We start from the raw sequence: 24,550 nt of genomic DNA, 5'->3' as shown, positions 1-24,550 counted from the left end.
CCTTAGCGTTACAAGTTTCCGAATTGTGGCTCCATGCAGGCCATATGTGTGATGCACAGATGACCACTCAAAGAGCTACAGTTACAGGTAAGCAGCCCGCCATTGTCGGGGGCTGAGCGGCAGCAAGCGAGTGCTCTGCCTTCCATGCTCCCATCACTTCTGCTTTCAATTAACAATCCAGGAATATTCTGTTCCTCAGTTGTTATTGTGATGTCTGAATCCCAAAAAGCTGCATGGTTTAGTGGTTAACAACCCAGACTTAACCCATGGTTTGTTGTTTGGTATTCCTGGGGTTTTGTTTGAAAGTGGAAGTGACAAGCTTGCTCATTCCTGCTAGATACCACAATTGCTAAGTTAAACGACCCAGGAATTGCTATTATGTGCAAACCAAATTGCTGACATTTGATACTATAATTTCTAAAGATTTTATTTTACGATATTGTTTTTATTGTAATTTGTAAGTTGACCATGAAGATAGAAATTAGGGATGCTGTGTTTATAATCAACTAAATCTAACAAATAACATTTGAAAATCCTTTGTATTCGCTGAAAGTTGCCCCAATGACTCAAGGACCAGATTTTTTAAAAAATAATAATAATTAAAAGTGCTTATAAATACCATCTTCAAAGAGGCATTCTCCCTTCTCTCTCATGTATGTAAGCCCGCACATATACACGCACATATGTCTTCCAAGATTATGTCTTCTTCCAAGATTATGCTTTTTGCTCCAAAAATACTATGTTAATTTGATAATTTTAATTGACAGATGAATCTACTAACATAAGGAAGCAATGTAACCCTTTAATTGGGTTTCAACCTGAAGAAAGAAATCAGGGTAGAAATTCTTAAATGAATAACATGCTATACACAAGTTGCAGTGGGGAAAGTAATTTTTTGTCAAGTTCCTGCTGAGAACTTGTCACTTCTCCCAATTACAAATGTAGCCCGTTACTTTGCTGCATACAGTCAGTGAGGATCATTGGAAGCAGTAAAGTGTAAGCCTTAAACCATGGTTTTCCAATTCAGACCCTGTAGGAAACTAGTTTAACAAACTATGATACCTTCCTCGAAGCCAGATGCACAAAGGGAAGAGGAAATAGGAAGGATAAAGAAGGAACGTAGGGACACAAGGCTCATTCTTAGTCTGATAAGCCGAGGTTTATCAGACCAAGATCATTCTGTCTGAATTGGGCCTGTGTCTTTTATTTCCACTAGAGGGGAATATTTTTGCAAAAGGTCAACATCCTGTTTCTTTACCAACCTAAACTAACTGACTCTTTCCATGCCTGCAGGAAGTGAGTGCTTTGGAGTGTGAGATTCAGCTGCTAAAGAACCTTCAGCATGAGCGTATTGTCCAGTATTATGGGTGCTTGAGGGACCGAGCGGAGAAGACCCTGAGCATTTTCATGGAGTACATGCCAGGGGTAAGGGTTGACCTGGTCCTCTAGAAAGCAATTGTCATCTACTTCTGACCACAGTAGGCTGCAAGATTGTTTACTTTTTTAAAAGTACTCTTCAATACCTTTCCTGCTTTTCCTGTGAAGGGTTCTGTCAAAGACCAGCTGAAGGCTTATGGTGCACTGACGGAAAATGTGACGCGCAAGTACACTCGGCAGATTCTTGAAGGAGTCTGTTACCTTCACAGCAACATGATTGTACACAGGGATATAAAGGGTAAGAGACACAAATTGGGGGGGGGGGGGGAGAGCATGAACGGTGCATGCATAGCTGCGCACATATATTCTCTGCTGTGACGGCCGTGTTCATCTTATGCCCAAAACTACTAAAGGAAACAAATGCTGACAATCGGGGATTTCTTTGGATGCATCCAGAACAGCATTCTTTTTTCTTTTCTTTTTTTGCATTGCATCTCATTTTTGTTCCTTCTGTCCCAATACTAACCTGCCTATGTACTATTTTGCCCCGGAAATGCTCTTATTTTTTTCCTGTTGTATCTATGTACCTATATCGCTCTATTTCCAATTTCTAGTGTGCTAGAAAAGACATGAACTGGGATCGTGAAGTAACCTGGTTTAGTTAAGTTCTGCTAAGATTTCTGTGGTGTAGTGGTGCAAATTGAGAAGGGGGCAAAATGGCAAAATGGAGGAAGAGCTGTGGCTAGGGCAAGAAATAGTGCAAGACTGATTTGGGCCTGTTCAGATGACATGCTAAGCTCTGGTTAGGCCACCGACCTTTTTGCAGAAATGGTAAATGAGATGGTTTAAACCATAGTTATGTAGCCATCATGGTTAGGGATGGTTCACATTTTTTGTGAACCGCCCAGAGAGCTTTGGCTATTGGGCGGTATAAAAATGTAATAAATAAATAAATAAATAAATAAATTCACATATAATGCTAAGTCATGGTTCACATGACACGCTAAGCCATAATGTTTAGCTCAAAATGTTTAACCACAGTGGTTAGTGTGTTGTCTGAACAGGGTCTTTATATATTACTTATTAATACACATTTATCTCAGCCTTTTTCCTCCTGCAAGAAACCCAAGGCAGCTTACATGGTCATCCACTTCTTCATTTTATCCTCACAACAACCATGTGAGGTAGGTTAGGCTGAGAGTCAGTGAATGGCCCAAAGTGACCCAGTCAGCTTCATGGCCAAGTGAGGACTAGAACCTGGGTCTCCCAAGTCTCAGTCCAACCACCACACCACACTGGCTCTCTGGTTTGAACTTCTTTATCAGAGGGACGCTGTTGGAGAATTAGCAGGAACAAACTTGGAAATGGTGCACATTTCATTACTGATGCACTTAAAAGCACATGCTGACAGCTGTCTACTCTTTTACAGTAAGCTGCTGCAGAGAGGCCAGATTGGGATCATGGCATGGGAAGGAAGGAAAGGAAAGGAACCTCTCCTGCAAGCACTGAGTCATTACTGACTCTTGGAGGGACGCCAGCTTTCGCTGACATTTTCTTGGCAGGCCTTATAGCAGGGTGGTTTGCCGTTACCTTCCCTGGCCATTATTCCCTTTCCCCCAGATAACTGGGTACTCATTTTACCGACCTCGGGAGGATGGAAGGCTGAGTCGACCCGAGTCGGCTGCCTGAAACCAGCTTCTGCTGGGATCGAACTCAGGCCGTGGGGAGAGTTTCAGCTGCAGAAACTGCTGCTTTATCGCTCTGCGCCACACAAGGCTCATGGAAGGGAAGGGGGCTCTAATCCCTGCACTGTGTTTCTATCAAAAAATCTCCCCCTGCTCTGCCCCAGTTGCTGCTATTTCCCCAAAAGGTGTTATTTGCAGCAAATTTCAATGTGAAAACTGTACAGGGTGGAAAGAGTTAAACCTCCCTCCATCCCTTGTGCAACAATTCCAAGCTGGATCAAAGCCCCTCTACAGCTTTGTTTTATAAAAGAAGAGGGTGGGAGTTGTAAGCAAGCGGTTTAATGTGTGGATTTTGCCACCTCATGATAATCAGTAGCAAACTGGAAAAACTGCTGGCTTGGAATACATCAGTAAAAAGAAAACTTTTGTCCATTTGTAGAGTTCAAAAACGTAACCCAGTATATTCAGTGACTGATGGGGAGGAATTGTTCCACCCCACAGTTCTTGGGGAAGGAGACAGGCCAGGGGGAAACAAGGGAGTGGGGAAAGCACTATTTTCATTCCTTACCTGCTTCCTTACCCACAGCCACATATTTAAATTCTCTTTCTTCAGTCTGCCTTCTCTCATCTTCACACACTTCTCGTAGCCTCTTCCATATTTGACCAATGTACTACATACTATCCTATAGTGATGAGTGGTTTAGTGTATCATAACAGTAAGGTTGATAACCATACACTCACTCACTCACTCGTTCTTCTGCCATCCCTAGACTTTTTCTCTTTTTTTCCACCCTTGTCACAAGTACCTTGCAAGGTAGAGATATACTAAACTGGAATCTGTACTAAATCCGTACTAAACTCTGGCCATTTTAAACCAGATGAGAGTTGTGTCGGTTGTAAATTTAAACTCTGAATTATATGCATGCAGCTGTTTCATTTATTTTTGTTTTTATTTTGTGCTGCCCCATCTCAGGAGCAAATATTCTCCGGGACTCTGCTGGGAATGTGAAGCTTGGGGACTTTGGAGCTAGCAAACGGCTGCAGACGATCTGCATGTCTGGGACCGGTATCCGTTCTGTCACTGGCACACCCTATTGGATGAGTCCAGAAGTGATCAGTGGGGAGGGTTATGGAAGAAAAGCTGATGTCTGGTGAGAAATTGCTCTGTGGTGCTTGCTTGGTGCATATCATTGGACAGTATTTGGGTGCACAGAGGTCTGACAACTTTTAAGCTTATGACTAGAAATGCAAGGTGCATTTCTGGGAAAAGGAAGGGGAACTTTTCTCCTGAGATACCCTGGGCCAACAGGCACTGCGTTAGTCTTGCATCTACTCCTGTCCGCTGTGTGGGACGGACAAGGATTTAATTCATCTGGAAGCAAATGCATCATTTAAAAACAATAAAAAAGATGGCTGGGGCCCCTAATTCCAGTTACATAAGGGTGGGTACAGCTGTTCAGTGATAAGAACAATACACAGAACAGGGTTAAACTTTAGCCCTGAAAGCAGGTTTGATCCTCTGCACTGTCGTTGTGGTCCTCTGTATCCCTGCCTTGAGGAGGAGCCTTCAGGCTTGGCAGTCTTTGTTACTACTAAGCCAAACGACCAGCATCCATCAGTGTCAAGAAATGCTCCATTTGAGGAGTTACACTTCCCGGGCATGTTTCTGGGGTGTGTCTGCATTGTATCTCCTCAAGGCTGCTACTTGGGCCACCCCTTACACACTTCTTAAGCATTATGCCCTTAATGTAAAGATCATGCTGATGCCACATCTGGAAGAGCTGTCCCAACACCCACTTTCGGTATACTAGCTTTTTAGCTACCCAACTGTGGAACTACACAGAGACCGTAAAGACGCTAGACACATTACTTAACCATAACTGGTTCTTGGAGTGGTTGTTTACACGGTCACACAACCTGTCCTTCTTCCCCACTACTAGTGTCTTTAGTCTATTACTGGACACTTTCGTTGCTGGCAGAACTAATTCACCTCATCTCTTGAGGTGTGCATGATAGGACAAATCTGATTGCCTCTCCCTTATTATATTGGTTTGCAGTTGCTCTGTGTTAGCACAGATCTCAGTTGTGAGACTGTACAGTTGACCACTTCAGGGATGTCAGCAAGCAAACTGTCTTTCCCAGACAGGGTCCAATGCAGGTAGCTTACAGTGCCAGACTTGCTTCGGCAGCAGCAGAACTATCATGAGCTTTCAGGCAATTTTAAGGGCTCTCCTCTGAAATCCTAAGTTCAGCCCTGGAAGAAACAACTTATATGTGTGTGCTGCAGGTATCAGCTGAGCTGTGCAAGTCCAAACTCTTCCAAACATTGTGGTCAATAGTAGCGACAGCCACTTAGGTCATCGCTCCCCTTGCACCTTGGGCATTTTGCCTTTCTCTTTGCTGGGAGAGGCGTAGAGTTTTATGCCTCTCCCAGCGCAGATAAAGGGACTCAGTCAGCAATGGAAGGACAAGCTGCTCTTCGCAGCACCAGCCAAGTCCCTATCTGTCATCGCTGTCAGGGCATCCCTATCACCTGGCACCAGCCAAGTACCTGGCTCTGAGTGGTACTGGGAAGAGTAGCCAAGAGTTCATCCAAGCTCTGGCTGAGTCCTCTGCAACCCACCCACATCCCTGCAGTTATCTCCAATCTGAGGTCAGAAATTACAGCAGGGAATTCCTGGAGGAACCCAAAGGAGGCTCCACAGGCTGGGTGTAAAACCTCAATGTGCCTGCAGTTCTGCATCCCTGCTACAGATTAACAGTACCACCCTCTACATGTCTATTCAAAAGTAACCCCCATTGAGTTCAATGGGACTTACTTCCAGGTACAGTGTTGGGAACTGGCAAATTCCCATCATACTAGAGTTTGGGGGCTGAAATTGGCTGTGTTTGTCTCGTCATGTGAAGCGCTATGCCAGCCTTCCTCAACCTGGGGTGCTCCAGATGTGTTGGACTACAACTCCCAGAATGCCCCAGCTAGGTGGCTGGGCCATTCTGGGAGATGCAGTCCAACACATCTGGAGCGCCCCAGGTTGAGGAAGGCTGCTCTATGCCATTATTGCTGTTTGCTTTGCATCCACACACGTCGTGCAGTTTGGTATCTCAACCCCATATCAATTTTGGAAAAGAAAGAAATGTCTGAAGAGAAAACATCAAAGTTACCTTATGATGATGTAGAAAAATTCACCTTTAAGCTATCTCATATGAGGCTTCTGCACCCTTTTTTCTGTCCTCAGAATCACTCTAGTTTACAGCCCCACAAAGCTGCCCAATCCTATCTAGAAAAACTGCAAAACTCCACATGGATTAGATCGAGGTAGGCAATTTGTGGCCCTCCAGGTGCCTTTGACCTATCACTTCCATCATCCAACACGCTTGACTACGTCTGATGGGAGTTGTAGGGCCCAGCCCTAGATTAGACTGCCGTACATGTCTGTTGGCAGATGTTGCATAGTTCTTTGGAGGATCTTGTATTTTGGTTGCTTCCAAACATGCTACATGTCATCTTGATAAAACAAATGGGACCTGCAACAAAATGTTGCAGTGTCCTCACCCCCTAACAGAAGTGCTCCTATTGCAATCCAACTATGCCCTCCAGATTACTATAAACTATAAGGGGCTCAAAAGCAGCCCTCATTGGACTGTTTCTTTGATTTTCTACCCATTTCAGGGATTGTTTAATCAGTGGCTCTGTTTTGGTTCTAATCCTGTCAGCACTCAACCAGCTGCCAGGTCTTCCATATAACTGCTGGACAGAAACCTGACAAATTTTGTGCCAGTGAAGTATATTCTATTCTTGGGTTGGTAGGAAGAGGCATCGCGTCTCATTTTCTGGGAAGGTAGGGATCATACTAAGGAAGTCCTAGTCCTCTAGCTCCGTCTCCATTTTCTTCCCCTGCCTTCACTGATTACTCTTGGAGCTCTTCCTTTCTTTATTCTAAAAAAAAAACACACCCTAAACAACTCTGTTTTCAACCCTGGTTGTTACTTGCTTCATTTTCTGACTACTTCTTCAGGCTCTATTTTTTTAAAAAAAAAAAAAGCTTTTTTTTACTTTACCCTTCCTCAGTCTTCATGTCTCCAGTGGGGTTGGATTCCTCTTCTGTAGCCAAACCTGCAAACTTGAAAAAGAAGGTAACACCAGTCACACATGTTAGGCTGTCATCCTGTGCAGCCCAGTTCTGTCCAGAGCTCACTCACAGTGTGCAATCCTGCTGCCTCCGTCATTGGCTCTGCTGGCTTGGGTTGCTAGGAGTGACAGACCAAAACATCTGGAGGGCTACATGTTCTCCAAAAATGCTCTGAATCCTCAGCCCTTTTATACTCTTCAGAGGATTCTAACCAAGATTCCCTAGTGCCCTGGTCTTATTATCCAAGGGAACTCTTAAGGGACTATAAAGGCAACAATGTCATCAGCATTCACTCTCCCCGTGATGACACTGACAAAGAGGAGGGTGAATGGTCAGATTCGGTACAAACTGAAAGTTGTTTAACCACGAGGACTTTCTCCCATTACTTTCCAAGGCTTCTCTCTGATTGCAGTCAACATCACAGTCCAAATCCGAGACCTCTGCCACCATTCTTGAGGCTGCTTCAGAGGAGTATTGGTTTTCCTGGACTCTGAAGTGACAAACAAGGAAGTACTCTTTCCACCTGGAGTGGCTGAATGGGCCACTCCAGAAAATGGGTCAATGTAGCCCAGATGTTACACGCTTTGTCACAGCAGGGAATGGACAACCTCAATATCTCACTAGTGGATGCCTCTGTGGCGGCACTCCTGTTGGGTGCACACACACCTCCCTCAGGGGTCCAGGGTTTAACAAAAATCCAATATTGCACTAAAAAAATGTCTGCACTGTTGCAGCTCTGTTAGATCTTCCTCATCTTTATCAGTTTTCTCCAGGGCTTCCCTCCTTTTGATCAAGAATCTTCTAAATAACCATCGAGTCCAATGTCCTGCTCAATGCAGGAATCCACCCTAAAGCATCCCTGACAGATGGTTGTCCAGATGCCTCTTGAATGCCTCTAGTGTGGGAGAGACCACAACCTCCCTAGGTAACTGGTTCCATTGTCATACTGCTCTAACAGTCAGGAAGTTTTTCCTGATGTCCAGCCAGAATCTGACTTCCTGTAACTTGACCCCATTATTCCGTGTCCTGAACTCTGGGAGGATCGAGAAGAGATCCTGGCCCTCCTCTTCTCCACCTGAGCCATCTCTGCAGCCACAGTGGCTAGATGTCCCACTTGGCTCAGGTATTGGAATGCAGATATTTACTCTAGAACAAATTTGGCCACAATTCCCTTTAAGGGGGGGCATCGTTGGGGGAGGCATCCCTAAAACACATACTTATAAAAACTAAACACAAAAAGGGAGCTATACAATCCTCCAACAAAAAGAATGAAAATAGGCCCCAGAAGAAAAGTTTGCCTTCCTTTCAGCCCAACAGAGGGTTTTCTAGATAAAGGGACTACAGACTTTTTAAACTATCCTGGTCCCCCTCTCATTTCTCCTCCAGATCCCATTGCCTCTGCCACCTCCAAGGGAGGATGCCAGCTGTTCTGACAGGATGAGGTCACAAACGTAATACTTTTAGTCAGCCTGGAAAGCTATCCACAAAAGATGAGTGGGTTTTCCACACAGTTTCAATTGCATCAGTCCTATCCGGGTCAGAGGGCCTATCCTCTGGGTTCAACACCCATTTGAAGTGTTTTTGCTGAGACATGAGTCAAGGCATTGACAAAGTTTCCATTTGAACCACTGTGAAGCATCCAGCTCCTGTCACTCAAGGTGGTCTCACAAGGTGGTCTTCCTGATCACTATTACATTGGTTAAAAGAACGTCAGAGCTGGGGGCCGTCTCAGTACAAGACCACCTTGTTCCTTCACCAAGGATTCTGCCGCTTTCCACCTCGATTCTTCTTTCATACCAAATGTTAATTCTTTTTTTTTTAATAGATTTGTATTGCTTTTCCACATAATTAAACATACACCATTACAATAAGGAAACAACAACAACATACTACATACATGTTGAGTAAGTGTTGAATACATATATATTGATTAGATATTAACTATAACATAACATATCATAACATAATCAAATCATTCTTAACATAGAAGTGCACCCCCCACCTCGGGATCTATTCCTGCTTCCAAAATCTCATACTGTCTTCCGCTGGCGGTTTCCCACTTCCCTTAGAAAACATAAATATTAGGAACTGTTTAATTCCTTCAAACTCATTTATTTTAGTTATACCTTTCCTCCACTTAATATTACAAGTCAATTTATCATTAATAGCTATATCCCATACTTCTTTGTACCATTCTTCAATAGAATATTCCCCTTGAATCTTCCAGTTCCTAGCTATCATCAATCGTGCTGCAGTCAGCAAACTCGATATTAATTCTTTAATTTCTTTTCCACATTTTACATCTTCCAATAGTGACAGTAATGCAATTTTTGGTGTTTGTTCTATCTTCATTCCCACTATTTCTTCAATTTCCAAAAACACCATCTTGCATAATCTTTGTACATATTTGCATTCCCACCACATATGTAAATACGTTCCTTTTTCCCCACATCCTCTCCAACAGTTTGCTGAATGCTGATTATTTATCTTATTCACTCTAATCGGGGTTAGGTACCACCTCCACAAAATTTTAAAATAGTTCTCTTTTATTCTCACTGACATACTTCTCAACACTCTTTGTTTCCAGAGTCCCTCCCAGCTCTGTCGTCCTATTTGTACCTTCAAATCTGTCTCCCATACCATTTTTCCTGCACTATCCGTTAGCCCTTCCTCTAGCAATATTTTATATATTTCACTCATTAACCCTTTTAATGCTAAACTTCCTCCCTTACACTTTTCCCTTTTAACTATTAATTCCTCAAACTTCGTCAATTCTCTACAAACTCTATTTTCTCTAATCCACTTTTTATTCCACTGTTCTAATTGCCTATACTCTAACCAAGTTAATTTTTTCTCCTTTAAAAGCTCTTCCATATCTTCTCTTGTATTTATTTCTCTTAACCAATCCTTTAATTTCATTTTATTTTTCCCTTTTAATGTTTTACTTAATCTACCCTTCAGTTCCTCCGGGAAATTCTTTAACATTATTACCAGTGACAAAGGAGAGTTGCTCGGAAGCAGCTCCCGTTTAAATTTACTCCAAATTTCCCATTGAGACCTCAGGAGTGGATTATCTATACTTTCAACCCATTTTCTCCCTCCTTCCTCAAAAAAAAAACATTTTCCAAACTCATCTCTACATTACTTGTGGTTTTATCCTCCATCCAATTTAAATCTCCTACTCCTATAATTGCTTCTACAATATGTCTTAACCTATTTGCTACATAATATAGTTTTATATTTGGGAGACCCATTCCTCCCTTTTTTTGGCTTAAATGCCATTTATTCTTATTTACTCTCACTTTCTTATCTCCGTTACAATATTTGTTTATAATATTTTGCCAACTTTTTATCTCTAATTCTGAAATTTTTATTGGTAACATCCTAAACACAAAATTAATCTTTGCTAAAATCTTCATTTTTATTAATGCTATTCTTCCAAACCAGGATAAATTTAATCTTTTATATTTTTCCAATTTTGCTAAAACCTCTTTTTTTAACCTCGTTAAATTCTCCTTTTCTAAATTATCTAAATTTTTCGTAATTTTAATTCCCAAATATCTAATCTGTTCCTTAACTCTCATTTCTATTCCCTTTCGTTCCCATTCCTTTTCTTCCTTCTTAGTATAATTAAACAAAATCATCTCTGATTTGGACCAATTTATTCTTAATCCAGTAGCTTCTTCAAATTCTCTCAATTGTTGTTTAATTCTATCTATTTTTCTTATTGGATTCTTAATAGTCAATAGGGTATCATCCGCAAACATATTCCATTTTATTTTTCTTACATCACCAATTCCTTCTATCTCTCCATCATCTCTTATTGCGTTCGCCAATACTTCCATAACCATTACAAACAGGACCGGCAAGAGCGGACATCCTTGTCTTGTACCTCTGGCTAGTCGTATCTTATCGGTGAGTCCGTCATTTACCACCACTACAGCTGTATTTTGGGAATATAACTGTTCTATTATGGTTTTAAATTTATTTCCAAATCCCATTTTATCTAGAATAATCTTTAATGCCTGCCAGCTCACACAATCAAAAGCCTTAAAAATATCCAATGCCAAAATTCCTGCCTTGATCTTAGATTTTTTTATCACATGTATTGCATTTAAAACTCTTCCCACTAAACTATGCATCTGCCTCCCCGCCACAAATCCACATTTGTCTTCTCCTATATATTCAGATATAAATTTATTTAACCGTTTCGCCAAAATAGATGAAAAAATTTTAGCATCTTGATTTATTAATGAAATAGGTCTATATGAGTCAGGGATAGTCAAATCTTTATCTGGTTTTGGAATTAATATTATCAATGAATGTTCCCATGATTCTGGTATCTTCTCTCCTTGTAATATAGCGTTATAAAGTTTCAATAATTTCGGAACTAAAAACCCTTTAAAGACCTTATAATATTCTGATCCTAAGCCATCTGCTCCCGGTGATTTACCCACTTTCAGATTATCAATTACATCTTCAACTTCTCTTTGAGTTATTACCTTCTCCATTAGCTCTTTATGTTCTATTTTTATTCCCTTCTTTATATACCTTTCTATATAATCCTCCAACTTCTTTTTTTGGATATCTTTACCCTTATATAATTCCTGATAAAATTTCTGAAAATTTTTTATTTTATCCTTCATTGTATGACAATAATTCCCTTGATTATCCTTCAATGCCCCTATCCCATTTCTCGCTTTTTCCTTTTGTGTGAGTCTGGCAAGCAATCTAGAATTTTTATTACTATTTTCGAAATACTCCCTTTTCATATAAATTATGTTTTTCTGAACCTGTTCTATATTTATATTCTCTAACTCTTTTTTCTTAGCTTGTATTTCTATTAATTTATATTTATTTTTACCCTGCCAATATTCTTCCTCCAAACTCCTAATCTCTATCTCTAACTTCTCCTGCTCTACATACTGTTGTCTTCTTAAGTTACACATTTCTCTAATACAAATTCCTCTTGCTACGGCCTTCATGGTGTCCCAAACCACTGACCCTGCTGTTCCTCCCTTTTCATTAATCTCCCAGGACTCTAACAATTCCCTCTGCATTTTTTCTACCACTTTATTATATTTCAATATTTTTGTGTTCATTTTCCACCTATATGCTTCTTTGTAATTCTTCTTAACTGTAAATTCTAAACTTAACAATGCGTGATCTGTTACCTTTATTACCCCCATTTCCATTTTACAAATCTTAGTTGCAAACTCTTTTGAGACAAATATATGATCTATCCTGGAGTATGTATGATGAACTGGGGAGTAGTATGAGAACCCAGGCTTAGCCAACAATCCACATAGTCATTTTCTTTTACTAGTTTATTCATTATAGTGATATTATTTCTCTTTTCAATGTTAGTGAGGTTTGACCTGTCCCATCTATTATCCATAACCATATTAAAATCCCCAGCTAAGATAACATACCCCTCCTTGAATTCTTCTATTTCTTTAAATAATTTTATTAAAAAGTCTCTCTGTCTCTCATTTGGGGCGTAAACATTGACTAATGTATATACTTTACCTTCAGTTTGACCTTTTATCATAAGGAATCTACCATTGTCATCCTTTTTTATAGTTTCTAATATAAATCCACTTTTTTTTTAAATCAAAGTGGCCACTCCATTTTTTTTGAAGTCCCCAATGATTTTTCATAATAAACTGACCACTTTATTTTTATCTGATTTACATTATCGAACCCCTGATGTGTTTCTTGCAACATAATTATGTCGGATCCTTCTTTATTTAGCATTTGTTCTATTCTCCTCCTTTTCACGACTGCCCCCAAACCTTTAACATTGAGTGTTGATACTTTTATTTTTTTATCCATAATCACCCTTTTGATGTCTCTTCCGATCCCTTGTGCTCTGTAACTCAAATTCACATACATGAAAACACAAACACCATAAAAAACCCTCAAATCCCTTACTCCAACCCACTCCCCCCCCTTCCCCCCCACCCCCCACCTCTTCCCCCCCCCATATCCCCGCAAGTCTATCACTCCGGCCATCTACTTAGGGGGGAGGGGGGGAGGCAGTGCTCTGCCTGGCCGGCAAGGTCTCTATACTTTAACAATTCCATCAACAATTATCTCATAATGCAATTATCAGTTCTATTATATCCCAGATGCCCCAGCCTCACTTCCCCCCCGCCTGTTTCAGCCAAAGTTGCATCATCATACAGACCCAAGCTCTTCAGCAGCTCTTTACCCTGATCCAAAGAGGTTACTCTGTGCTCCCCCCCCACCATATGTAAATCTTAAAAATACAGGATAGCCCCACGCATATTTTATTGTTTTTTTCACTAGTATTTCCGTTATCTGCTTGACACTGCGTCTCCAATTAAGTGTGTGCTGAGAAAGATCGTTGTAAATTTGCACTGGTTTACCCTTATATTGTAGCAGGGCCATGGATCTCAATTTCTTGCTCTTTCTTATAATAGTTGCCAAATTTCACCAGAATGTCTCTACTAGCTCCTTTATAATTTTGCCCCCCCCCCACTCTATGGATTCTGTCCAAATCACAGTCCTCTATTTCCAAATCAGGCATCATGTCTTTGAACCATTGCAGGATTAAATCTCTTAAGTTCTCTCCTGGTACTTGAATAAGATGTTTGACGCGTATCGATGAATGACGATTCTGGTCTTCTAATTGGATCAGCCTTAATTCATGGTCCTGGAATTGCACATTAGAAGTTTTTTCAAAAAGGTCCTGTCTCTTCTCCATCAAATTTGCTCCTGCCTCCAATTCTTTTATACTTTTAACGTTCTGGGCAATCTTATCAGCCAGCACTGCCATTCGCTTATCTGATCTATCTGCCTGTTGATCCATTTTCTTGAAGATACTTTCATTATTTTCTAATATAAAGCTTTTAATTTCAGCCATGGTGGCTGGCTCCTTGCCAACTGGTGCCTTGCCACCTTCCGCCATTTTAAAATCTGCCGCTGCTATCTCTGTCTCTCCCTGCACTTCTTCCGAAGCCAAGTTTTCCAGGCGTGGAAGGTTATGATTACTGGGTTTTTTCCTTGACCAAAAAACTTTTGCACATTCGGTTTTAATTTTTTTCTTTGTATTCGACATAGGGCATAAATCTCTTTCTTAACGTCCCGGCTCCCCTCCTTGCCCGGGCTATTTTTATCTCTTTGTAGTCAACACAGTCTGTCAGTCCTGCCCAGGATGCTTTTATCTCTTTGTAATTCCGGTGATTAACAGCTTATTCTTCTCCATTAAGGAGTGAGATTCACCATAAATCAAATCAGCATTCGCTGTGAAATCTCATTACAATAACAAGCAGCTTACACAGTCCCGGCACACAGACAGCTCACTTTCGATTTCCATTCCGTTAGAGACTGCCCCACCAGCCAAGACCACATCAATTTTCTCACTCCTTATCTCATTTCCACTTTCGCAAATATCAACAACACCAACAATTAGCATTCATAGTCCTTTTCCAACATATTCATTTGAGATTTATGCCCTTTTAAAGAGAGATAATTGACTTTTCCGGCGTGGCCGGTTAGAACTTCACGAAACTCTTACCGGTTCCATGGCTGCCAGGCTCCGCCCCCCCAAATGTTAATTCTTTGTTTCACCATTCTCGGGAACATGTGCTTCCTACCTTCAACCCTAACTCCTTCCACCCTTCTGAAAGGGAATGGCACAAGCTAGATGTCTGCAGGGCACTCAAAACCTACATATGTAGAATCAAATCTGTCAGACTCAGTAAGTAACTATTCTGATCTTTACACCCCACTCCCTAGGCTCGAAGATGTCCTGATCCTCCATTAAGACTTGTATTGTTACAGCATACGACTCACAACATCTGCTGTGGCCCTCACACCTTACTAGTCATTCCATATGATCTGCAGCTGCTTTGGCAGCTTTCTCCACCAATGTACCACTAGTAGAAATTTGCAGGGTGGGCACATGGGCCAACCCTAGCACATTTATCCATGACTCAGCAGAGGCTGCCTTCAGGGGATGAGTTCTCCAGAGTGTGGTCCTTTCTGAATACTCAATTATTTATTATTTATTTATTTATTTATTACATTTTTATACCCCCCAATAGCCAAAGCTCTCTGGGCGGTTCACAAAAATTAAAACCATAATAAAACAACCAACAGGTTAAAAGCACAAATACAATCACTCAATCACTTTCCCACTTATACATCCCAATCCTTGGATTCCTCCTCCCACCAATCAGAGAATAGATGGATACTTACCATGAAAGTCCACTTCAGGTTGGTGGAAAGGAGGCATTCAACCCAACACTTCATGTGGCCGACATAATTTTCCTTACCTGGTTGGCCTGTTCGTCATACTCCATGTTGTTGCCTTGCCCTCCAGAGAGATGCATTTTGCCTATGGAACGGAAACTGGAGGCAGAGCTAGAGGACCAGGACTTCCTTCAAAGCTCACAAATCATGTGATCCCTGCCTTACTGGGCGATGAGAGGAGATACTCTGATCCTTAGACGCCTCTGTCCCACCACTCCAGAATGGTTCCATTTTCTAGCTTAGATTTCTCTTTGGTACCAACTTCAATCAGACTCATCAAAAGGCTGTTGGTATTGCTGTGATGATGGCTTTCTTTGTGATAAGGATTTTTCTTAATCAGTATTGGAGGCCTAGGAGCAGAGCATGTGTCAGAGCAAAACACTTCCTCTGGCATCTGGCCCTATGTTTTTATTAAATAGCAAAATCTATGGACTAATTGGTTGTTGGGGTGGATGGATAGAATGTGATATAAAATGCTTTCTTATTCTTTGCTAATTTTCTGAACAAAATAAGATTCCACATTGATTCAGTCTAAACTATCACATATTTCTGCTTGGTCTTCAGAAAGCCTCTAAGCTTTTCAGCATAGATGGTTTGTGTATTCTGAATTCTTCTTTGTGGTCTCTGTGCATCACACTTTATGAGGCTCTGCGCCTGCACGGAGTCTCATCTCGGAACTTCCAATAGCTGAGAGCTTTTTTTTTTTTAGGGGGGAACTCCTCTCCCACTGCTGCGTGTATATGTACCATGTTCCTGCCTAAACCCTCAGTTCCTCTTTGACCACCATCATGGTTACCTCGTCAGGAACTTCCTCGGTCAACTCTTCGACCTGCTAAGTAGCTTATTCTCCCTTTCTTCTCTCTTCTTCATCCTTCTTTCTTCTAAAAAAAAAGTTAGTTTTTTCTTTCTTGTTCTACACTCTTTGAGCGCATGGCCTTGAAGGCCCCATTCACCAAGTGTGTACAGTGTGGCAGTAAATTGCCACCATCTGACAGCCACACTTTATGCCTTTTGTGTCTGGGAGAAACCCATATAGTGGAGACTTGCAAACATTGCATGTCCTTCTCCAGACAAGCCAGAAAAAATAGAGCAGACAGACTAAAGTCCATTCTCTGGCAAAAAGCCCTACGAGCCGTTGACGCTCAACATCCGAGTACTTCAATGGCGGACATGGTGTCTGCGGAAGATACAGCCCACACAGAGGCTCAATCTGCAAACGAGAACCCAACACTGAACTCTTCGCTCACTCAAATAATGGCAAAAAGGCTGGCTAAAAGGGTGAAAAGGCAAAGAAACCCCGACAAAGTGCAGGCCAAGAAGAATAGGCCAAAAGCCAAAAAACAGGCAAAAAATGTGCCTATGCCGTCACCACTACCTCTAATGGATTCTCCCATTAGAGTATTGGCAAGATCTCCACTACCGCTGCTCGTAATCGAGCCTGTTTTGATGGCCTCGGAAGGGGAAATCAGAGAATTATCCCTCCCGCAACCACCGCTTTCAGTGGGGAGAGAAAAATTCATTACCTGAATTTTTTCCAGACCCACAGACTGATCTGGAAAAACAACTCCATTCCCTGGACGTAAGAAAGGCACTAGCCTTCTACAAATCTAGAACTGAATCCATTAGAATCACGAAACGCCTGTTCGTTTGCTATGGGCAGCCAAAGCAAGGATTACCTGCTTCGTTCCAACGAATAGCGGCATGGATCAGGCACATCATCATACTAGCCTATCGGATCACTAAAAAGGAACTCCCAACACAGGTAAAGGCACACTCAACTCAAGCAATGGCAACATCTACAGCCTTTGCCAGAGGAGTCTTCCTAGCGGAGTTGTGCAGAGCAGCAACTTGGGCTTTGGACTTGACATTCATCCATCATTATAAGATGGATATACAAGCCAGAGCTAGCTCCCGATTCAGAAGAGCTGAGCTAGCATCAGTCCTGCATTAAAACACCTTACCCACCTCCAGTAAGCCAGCTCGCTAATCGCCCCATAAAGTGTGATGCACAGAGACCTTTGTCTCTGAATGACAGGTTGCTTACCTGTAATTGGTTCTTCAAGTGGTCATCTGTGCAGTCACACTAACCCACCCACCCCCCGTCCCCGCTTCGGTGTTGAGATATTCAGTACCGATGATTCGACTGAATCCTTAAGTTTGAGATCAAAATTGCTGTCTCAAGGAACTGAGGGTTTAGGTGGGAACACGGTACATATACACGCAGCAGTGGGGGAGGAGTTCCTGCCTAAAAAAAAAGATCTCAGCTATTGGAAGTTCCGAGATGAGACTCCGCGCAGGCACTGAGCCCCATAAAGTGTGGCTGCACAGATGACCACTTGAAGAACCACAGTTACAGGTAAGCAACCTGTCATTTTTTTTCAGTGAATCATAGAAAGGTGGATTAAGGAATTCCCATTTCTCTTTCTGCATTTTGGTTTGCCTCAAAAATTATGCAGGTAATGCAACAGCAGGATATTAAAGAGGTTCTTCAAGGTTAATCCTTTTCTGCCCACCCCACGGAATCCCTGATGTTCAGACTCTGAAGTTTGGCACAGCTCTTTTTCAACCAAAAACTGGTCAGGATGAATGGCTATGAGAGGCAACAAATTCATAGCAAGGAAGAGCAAATTCTGTCTCACTTAAATTGGGTTGACTTCGTAAAGGAGGATGTTGTGACATGCCTTTTCTTTAAGGCACTGTATTCTGTCAGTGGCCCTTATTTCTCTCATGGTATGAAAGTACTTCGGAATTCTTTTGTTAGAGAATAAGGAAAGACAATGTTGTTTATATTATTTTATTGGATGCAGTGTGTGTTAATAGTACTGCACACATTAGCAACACACTACTAATTAGCATTTATTTAGCACTTTTAATCTACAAAGTGCTTTCCAGTAGTTGTGTCTACTGCTACAACAGCCGTATGAAGCAGGTTTTTATTTCCATTTTACATGTGGGGAACTAAGACTGAGACAGTGTGATTTGCCCTGGGCTATGATATTAATCTTTCATAGATGGACCACATTGGCTACAATCTGTGTGTGTGTAGTTTGAAGGGGAAAATAGAAAGTCTACACCCAATATTCTGTCCCATATTTTGTTTTGCTTGCTCTGTGCTGTAGTTTGTGTTAAAAAAAATGTATGCCCTCTGTTTTAAGGGAGACTTGCTCAGATGTCTTGTGCTCATCTTTTTCTGGAACAAGGGTGCTTTAGACTGTGTATGTACCAAATGAAGAAGTACCCAATTTTGAACGCCCTGTGAGTCAATAAGTGAGTAAGGCTCAAGTGCCTTTTATTTTTAATTAGTTGTGTGGGTCTCACTAATTTATAGGGGCATCAAAATTCTTCAGGTTTTATCAGTGAATCTTAAAACTAAGTGCCTTTAGTAAATTTCACCTCCATTTCCATCATGTTACTTAGGTATATTTGGCTTTCTCTAGCTTCTCAAAGGCTTATAAATGTATAGTGGTATAAGCTTTCATGGACCAGAGCCCATCTCATCAGATGCATGAAGGCTAAGTTTAAATGGTTCCAAAAGCTTATGCCATGATACATTTGCTAGCCTTGTTGTTTCACCTATTGAATTTCTATAGATTATGTCTATTGTGTGTATATGACACAGGAGGATGTCCATCCCTTAGTCAAAATCGAAACTCAATTTTAATACACAAAATTAAATTTAATTCTGTGTTTAAAAAAAACGGGATGACATGTGAATTGGCCTACAATGTGGCTTTTGCACAAAACTCTGCCTGAGTCTCTCTCCCTGTCTTTGTCATCCCTTTCCAGGAGCCTTGCTTGCACGGTTGTGGAGATGCTAACGGAAAAGCCACCCTGGGCAGAGTATGAAGCCATGGCAGCCATTTTCAAGATCGCCACACAGCCAACTAACCCCCAACTCCCTTCTCACATATCAGAACCGTGCCGGGACTTCCTAAGACGGATCTTTGTGGAAGCTAGGCAGAGACCCTCAGCTGAAGAGCTCCTCCAGCATCACTTTGCACAGCTCCCATACTGAATTACTACCCCCAAATAGCACTTCTTCCTGTGGTTTGACCCCCTCCCCCTTTGGAGATGCCAGGCCCAGGGCCCATATCAGAGCATCACCTTCAAATGCTGGCCCAGCTGTGTCGCTGGCCTTGAAAGGCAAAGTGTGAGGCACAAGGCTGGAATGTCAGCTGCTTTTATATCTTCATTTGGGGACTGATGCTTTCAGTTGCAGTGCAATTTGCACTTGCCTCTCTGTCCTTGTCAGTGTGCTGACTGAGCACCAGCAGGACTCACCACTACACAACACAAAGCTAGCAAATTGGAAGTGAGTGGAATGCTTGTTTCCAGAACGGAGCAGCTTGCAGAAAGGAGCTCCACTGACCTTGTCCTGTTCCAGAAATGAGTGTTTCCACTTGTTTCCGGGATTGCTGGTGGGTGGGTCCCACTAGTGCGACAGAAACAGCAGGAGTGCAGCAGCAGTATTGGATACTGCCCATGTTGCCATGGCATGTTGATGGCATGTCTCCATGAGCACCTGAGCTGGGAGCAATCTGGGAAGCATCTCATTTGAATATAGCTGTGTGTCAGAAGCTGGTCCAAAGTGGAAAGGAAGGAATCGGAATTTGTGATAACCGCTAAAAGCTATAAAATGTGTGTTGGGCTTGTGCTATCATTCTTTTACAACTCACTCCCCAGGAACTTATCAAGTCAAGTGCCACAGAGAACATGCACTCTATTATTATATATAATAATTATTATATATTTTTCTTAAGTATTCAGCATCTGAAAGTGTTCAGAAAATATTGATTTTAAATATGTGAATAGTCGTTTTTTAATGACAAACCAAGGAGCTGAAGGCAGTTCGTTCGTTCGTTCTTTCTTTCCTTCCTTCCTTCCTTCCTTTATCCCTCTTCCATCCAAATTACTTCGTTTTCACAGGGCTACCTGAAGGTGCAGTTCAGGACTGTACATTCTGTGTCTATGCAGTAACTGTGTGCTAACACAGAATTTAGTATTTGACACAAAAATCTGCATCTTGCAACTCAACACATTTAAACTTTTTATTATTTTATTTTAATTTTTTAAAAGTAAATTTCAAGTCTATATGGCTGCAGAGAAACTATAAATGCTGAAAATATAGGTGCCTCATGTCTTTGGAAGCCATACGGGGCCTGAAATGGGGCATAGTGGTTTGGGCAAAGGCTTTATACCCACATCCACGAATAGCAAAAGCTACATAAATGATCAGAACCAAGAACATACATGAAATTTTGCTTTATTTGCATAATTTATTCAGATCATAAGAATGTGCCACTTTTATAGATTATTTAAGCACAGAGTATTATTACATGCTGGATATAGATGGGAATTATGAAAAATGTCTGGCATGCTTGTATTGCTCCATGGATAGGCATTGCTCTCAGCTGATGAAAAAAATCCCTCCATTGGAGTTTCACACTGCTAGGCTATCATGCCACCATTGCAGTCATTCTCTGAAAATACCCTGGCTTGCTTGCCTTTGAAACATCAGAACCTGCTATACCTCTATTGGATCTCTTCTTCCACCCTTCTGCAGAACAGCCGCTGGTGCTATTCTTAAGTTTTTGCCAGTCCTTCTAACCAAAGATGATTTCATTGCTGCTGAAATCTTACTTCAGGGAAAGGCAAAGCACTGCTACTGAGCCTAGACAGAAGACTTCCTGCATTCCATACTGAGGAGGACATCTTCGGGCACTTGTAGGAAAAGGGGGTGTTTTGCCCAACTTCAGTTATTAATTTCAAGTTTTCCATGTGCTCTTTGATAAAACAGATATATGAATGGAGTTCGTATGGCTGAGCAGTACATAACATTGAAATACATATGCCAAAGCTCTAGTTATGACCATGTTTTCCTACAGCTGTGTAATCCTACAGTCATGTGACAAAGGACAAGTCTTCAACTGCTGCATTATTTGCTGGCTAGGAATCTTGGAATTTTTTTTAAAGGGGGACACTGCTGACATTTAGTTGGGGGTAATCTGAGGTGAAAGGTCTAGTCTTTGAAATGTTTAGTTGTCAAGGAAAATCTTATTGTTTATCTTATAAAACTTACAAGACTTAGCACCAGGTATGATCAGACAAGTCCCCTGTAAGATAAGGCCCTGTGTTACCACCCTTCAGGGAGTTCATGTATGCAAAAGCAGAGGTAGGCAACATGGCTTTTGTTTTGGGTTATTCTTGTTTTTTGCAGCCCCCTAAATTGCTACTGCTGGATTTTAGCATTGCCATGGTGGCAGAAATGCAATATTTTCCAGGTATTCCAGAAGTGCGGTTTTGCATTAAAACAAGGCATACCTTTTTTTTTTTTTAAAGGAAAAGTGCTCTTTTTTGCCACCACCTCGCCAGTGAAATTTAGCAATTTGATGGTGTGGAGGCAGTGATTTCAATGGCAGGGAGTGCAGGCCCCAGTGGGTTTTGGTTGGCATACATGAGCCCCCAGACGCTTGAGTTGTCCACTTCTGATTTAACGATTCAGGATCTTGTTAAATATGAAGAATGTGACCTGTGTGTTGTGTTGCAAATGGTATTGCGCCAGTCATAATGCTTCCATTGTCTGCTCTTGACTTTGAAAGCAGATACATTTTATCCACCCTTGTTCATTTATGACCAGCATCTTGACAGCACCCTAAGGCTGTCAGTGATTTTCACCTACGTAAAATTGCACTGATCTTCCAGCTTTTTACAGGAGTGCAAATGGTTAATTAAATTTCAAGATGGCAACTTACCAGCCTAACTTCTTAGTAAAAGGCAGGGCCAAGCAATGCTTCCAGTAGACCCGTAGTAGTATTGTTCAAGCAGAATGCAATTGACGTTTGGATAAAGTGTAGCAAAGATGGCAGTTTCTCCCTTCTATCACCCTGATCTACTTAGGGCTTCTAGAATAATGCTTTAAGAATGGCTGCTGTTTTGTGATGGGCAATATAGGAGTTGAGGTAGTATGTGACTTGTTCTCATTTCAGCTCAACTGAGAACCAAATAAGATGCAGTGAATTTTTTTACCTTGTTTGCCAATACGTTTGTAGGTCTTAAAAGTTGAGAGGTTTGGAGATTTGATGTCCTGAAACATGTCTTTTCTCTGTCAAAACAAGTATGCTCTGAGTTGTCGTATATCCTGTGATTTAGCAAATGCCCAACAGCACACTTCTTCCCACCATCTGTCTCCAAGAATGTGATATGTTGGCTTGGCTCCCTGTTTGTATGATACACTCCAGTACCTGGATCCAGGGCCGCTGATTCAGCATAAGAAATAAGCTGAAACGTTACTTATATGGTCAGCGATGCACTTTTTCAAATGTATTTATATCTCTTATTTGTTCAGCTTTTTACATCATGTAAACAAATTGTGATGCCTCATACTTTTTATTTATAACATATTGTTGATTTTTATAGGTATGTATAGCAACTGTTATGGGGTGGGGAGGGAGGAAATTGACACCTTTGTGAATTTTAAAAAGAAGAGAAGCAGCTGGTTTTGCAAAGAATTTGATGATAGTTTTATAACAAGATGTGTCAAGCCAAAATTCTTCTTTGTTTCCTTGCTGGTCCTATTCCCATTGGCAGGAGGAGATTTTGAATTTGTTTATAGAAATAGCAAATAGATCACAACAATAGAATGCTAGAGATGACTTGGTGCTTTAGGGACCATCTATTCTATATACTGCAAATCCTTTCTAAAATAGTTGCAGTCCACACTGTCTCCAGTGTATTCTCACCGAAGTCACTGCCATTTCAGGATAAATTGTCATTATCAATTTGCACAATCATTTGATGTCTGCATGGTCACAAAATTTCAGCCTAGTTTTTTTTTAAAAAATTGGCTTGTCATGGTCCTATGGACTGTGTGAACTGCAGAACGTAAGTGTTCTAAGAAAGAAGGCCCTGTTCTAGAAGATACCGATTTGCTTTTTGTGTTGGTTTGTAGCATATGGATTGCAGAGATCCTACCATTGTTACTCAAAGCAACGCAGAGGAAGGATGTATTTAGGTCACTTACATTGCAGTTCCATTGTCAATTCAAAAGTAAGTCCTCTAGAGTTCAATGGGTCTTTTACTTCCAGGTAGGTAGGTATAGGCATGTAGCCAGAAGATAAATTCCAGTCAGAAAGTAATTCCCTTCTGCATCGTAACCCCCCTTAATCTCTGCAAATTCTCTCATGAGCACTTTGTGGCCTCCTGAGAAGCTCATCTTGCTGTTTTGCTTTCAGTAAAAGTTTCTAGTCCTCATGGGTGCAGAGGAAAGGGAAAACAGATTGCTGAAGGGTAATTCGCAAATATTCCCAGATGGAATTGTAATCCTGTGTGAGGAAACAAAGATGATGGTGTTTGGGCTTGGCATGACGATTCTGTATACTCCAGGTTCACTCAACACAAGGAATGACTTCTACACATCTACAGTAGCTTCTTGCATTGAAGAAAGCTACCATCGCCAGACAGCATTTATCTTGGCTCTCAATAAACCCTTGGAGAACTGCTGCATACTTGTAAGTGAGGGTTGGCACATTTGATACATTGACAAAGTTTCAAAGAGAGATACTCCAGAGAAATATAGCAAAGGATGGTTTGCGGGGTGGTACCATCTGCATATGACTCTGAGCCTAGTCTGAAGTCATCCTCCAGTTCCCAATATTGCTCTCAGTCTTAAGCACTTGGAAGGAAGCCAAGTTAAATTCAAGAGAGTTTGCTTCCTCCAAAGCGTACTCAAAAGATAATACACCAGCATTGCCACCTAGATAACTGAGATTGATAAGTAAAACCTGCTATCTGCAATCCAGACTAATCTCTATATATTTAAATGGTCTATACTTAAAGAGAGAACATGTGTACCTCATTTGTCAGTGTGAGGTTTACCATCTGAACCTGGAGTGTACAGAAGACCTTGAACCACTTGTGTCTTTGTAATTTTCATAAATATCTATACTGACCGGGGCTTGCAGTGCAAAGCCGGGCCAATGTGTAACTTTTATTTACAATAAAATATCATTTTCAGCTAGTGCTATTTGTAAGTTCCTCTAGTATTGTCAGTGGACGTCTCGATTTTCAAAGGGAGCCAAA

The 24,550-nt window shown here is 41.3% G+C and overlaps 1 protein-coding gene across 2 annotated transcripts in view; it reads left to right on the top strand.

Moving 5' to 3' along the window:
* Positions 1-24,488, top strand: part of MAP3K3 (mitogen-activated protein kinase kinase kinase 3) — a 99,711-nt gene extending 75,223 nt beyond the window's left edge. Inside the window, exons 14-18 of one of the 2 annotated variants that reach the window (XR_010025716.1) lie at positions 1,294-1,425; positions 1,546-1,675; positions 4,036-4,213; positions 18,628-18,739; positions 19,259-19,282. Coding sequence is in view for 1 of the 2 variants with exons in the window: in XM_063131972.1 (XP_062988042.1) it covers positions 1,294-1,425; positions 1,546-1,675; positions 4,036-4,213; positions 19,259-19,487 (669 nt within the window). In the remaining variant the exon portion in view is untranslated. Of the gene's footprint in view, positions 1-1,293; positions 1,426-1,545; positions 1,676-4,035; positions 4,214-18,627; positions 18,740-19,258 lie in introns of both variants that reach the window. The other variant, XM_063131972.1, reaches the window with a different exon arrangement.
* The last annotated feature ends 62 nt before the right edge of the window (positions 24,489-24,550 follow it).

This window comes from Elgaria multicarinata, chromosome 1, assembly GCF_023053635.1.
Source record: "Elgaria multicarinata webbii isolate HBS135686 ecotype San Diego chromosome 1, rElgMul1.1.pri, whole genome shotgun sequence".
Lineage (NCBI taxonomy): Eukaryota > Metazoa > Chordata > Lepidosauria > Squamata > Anguidae > Elgaria > Elgaria multicarinata.
This window is presented reverse-complemented; position numbering and strand designations above follow the sequence as displayed.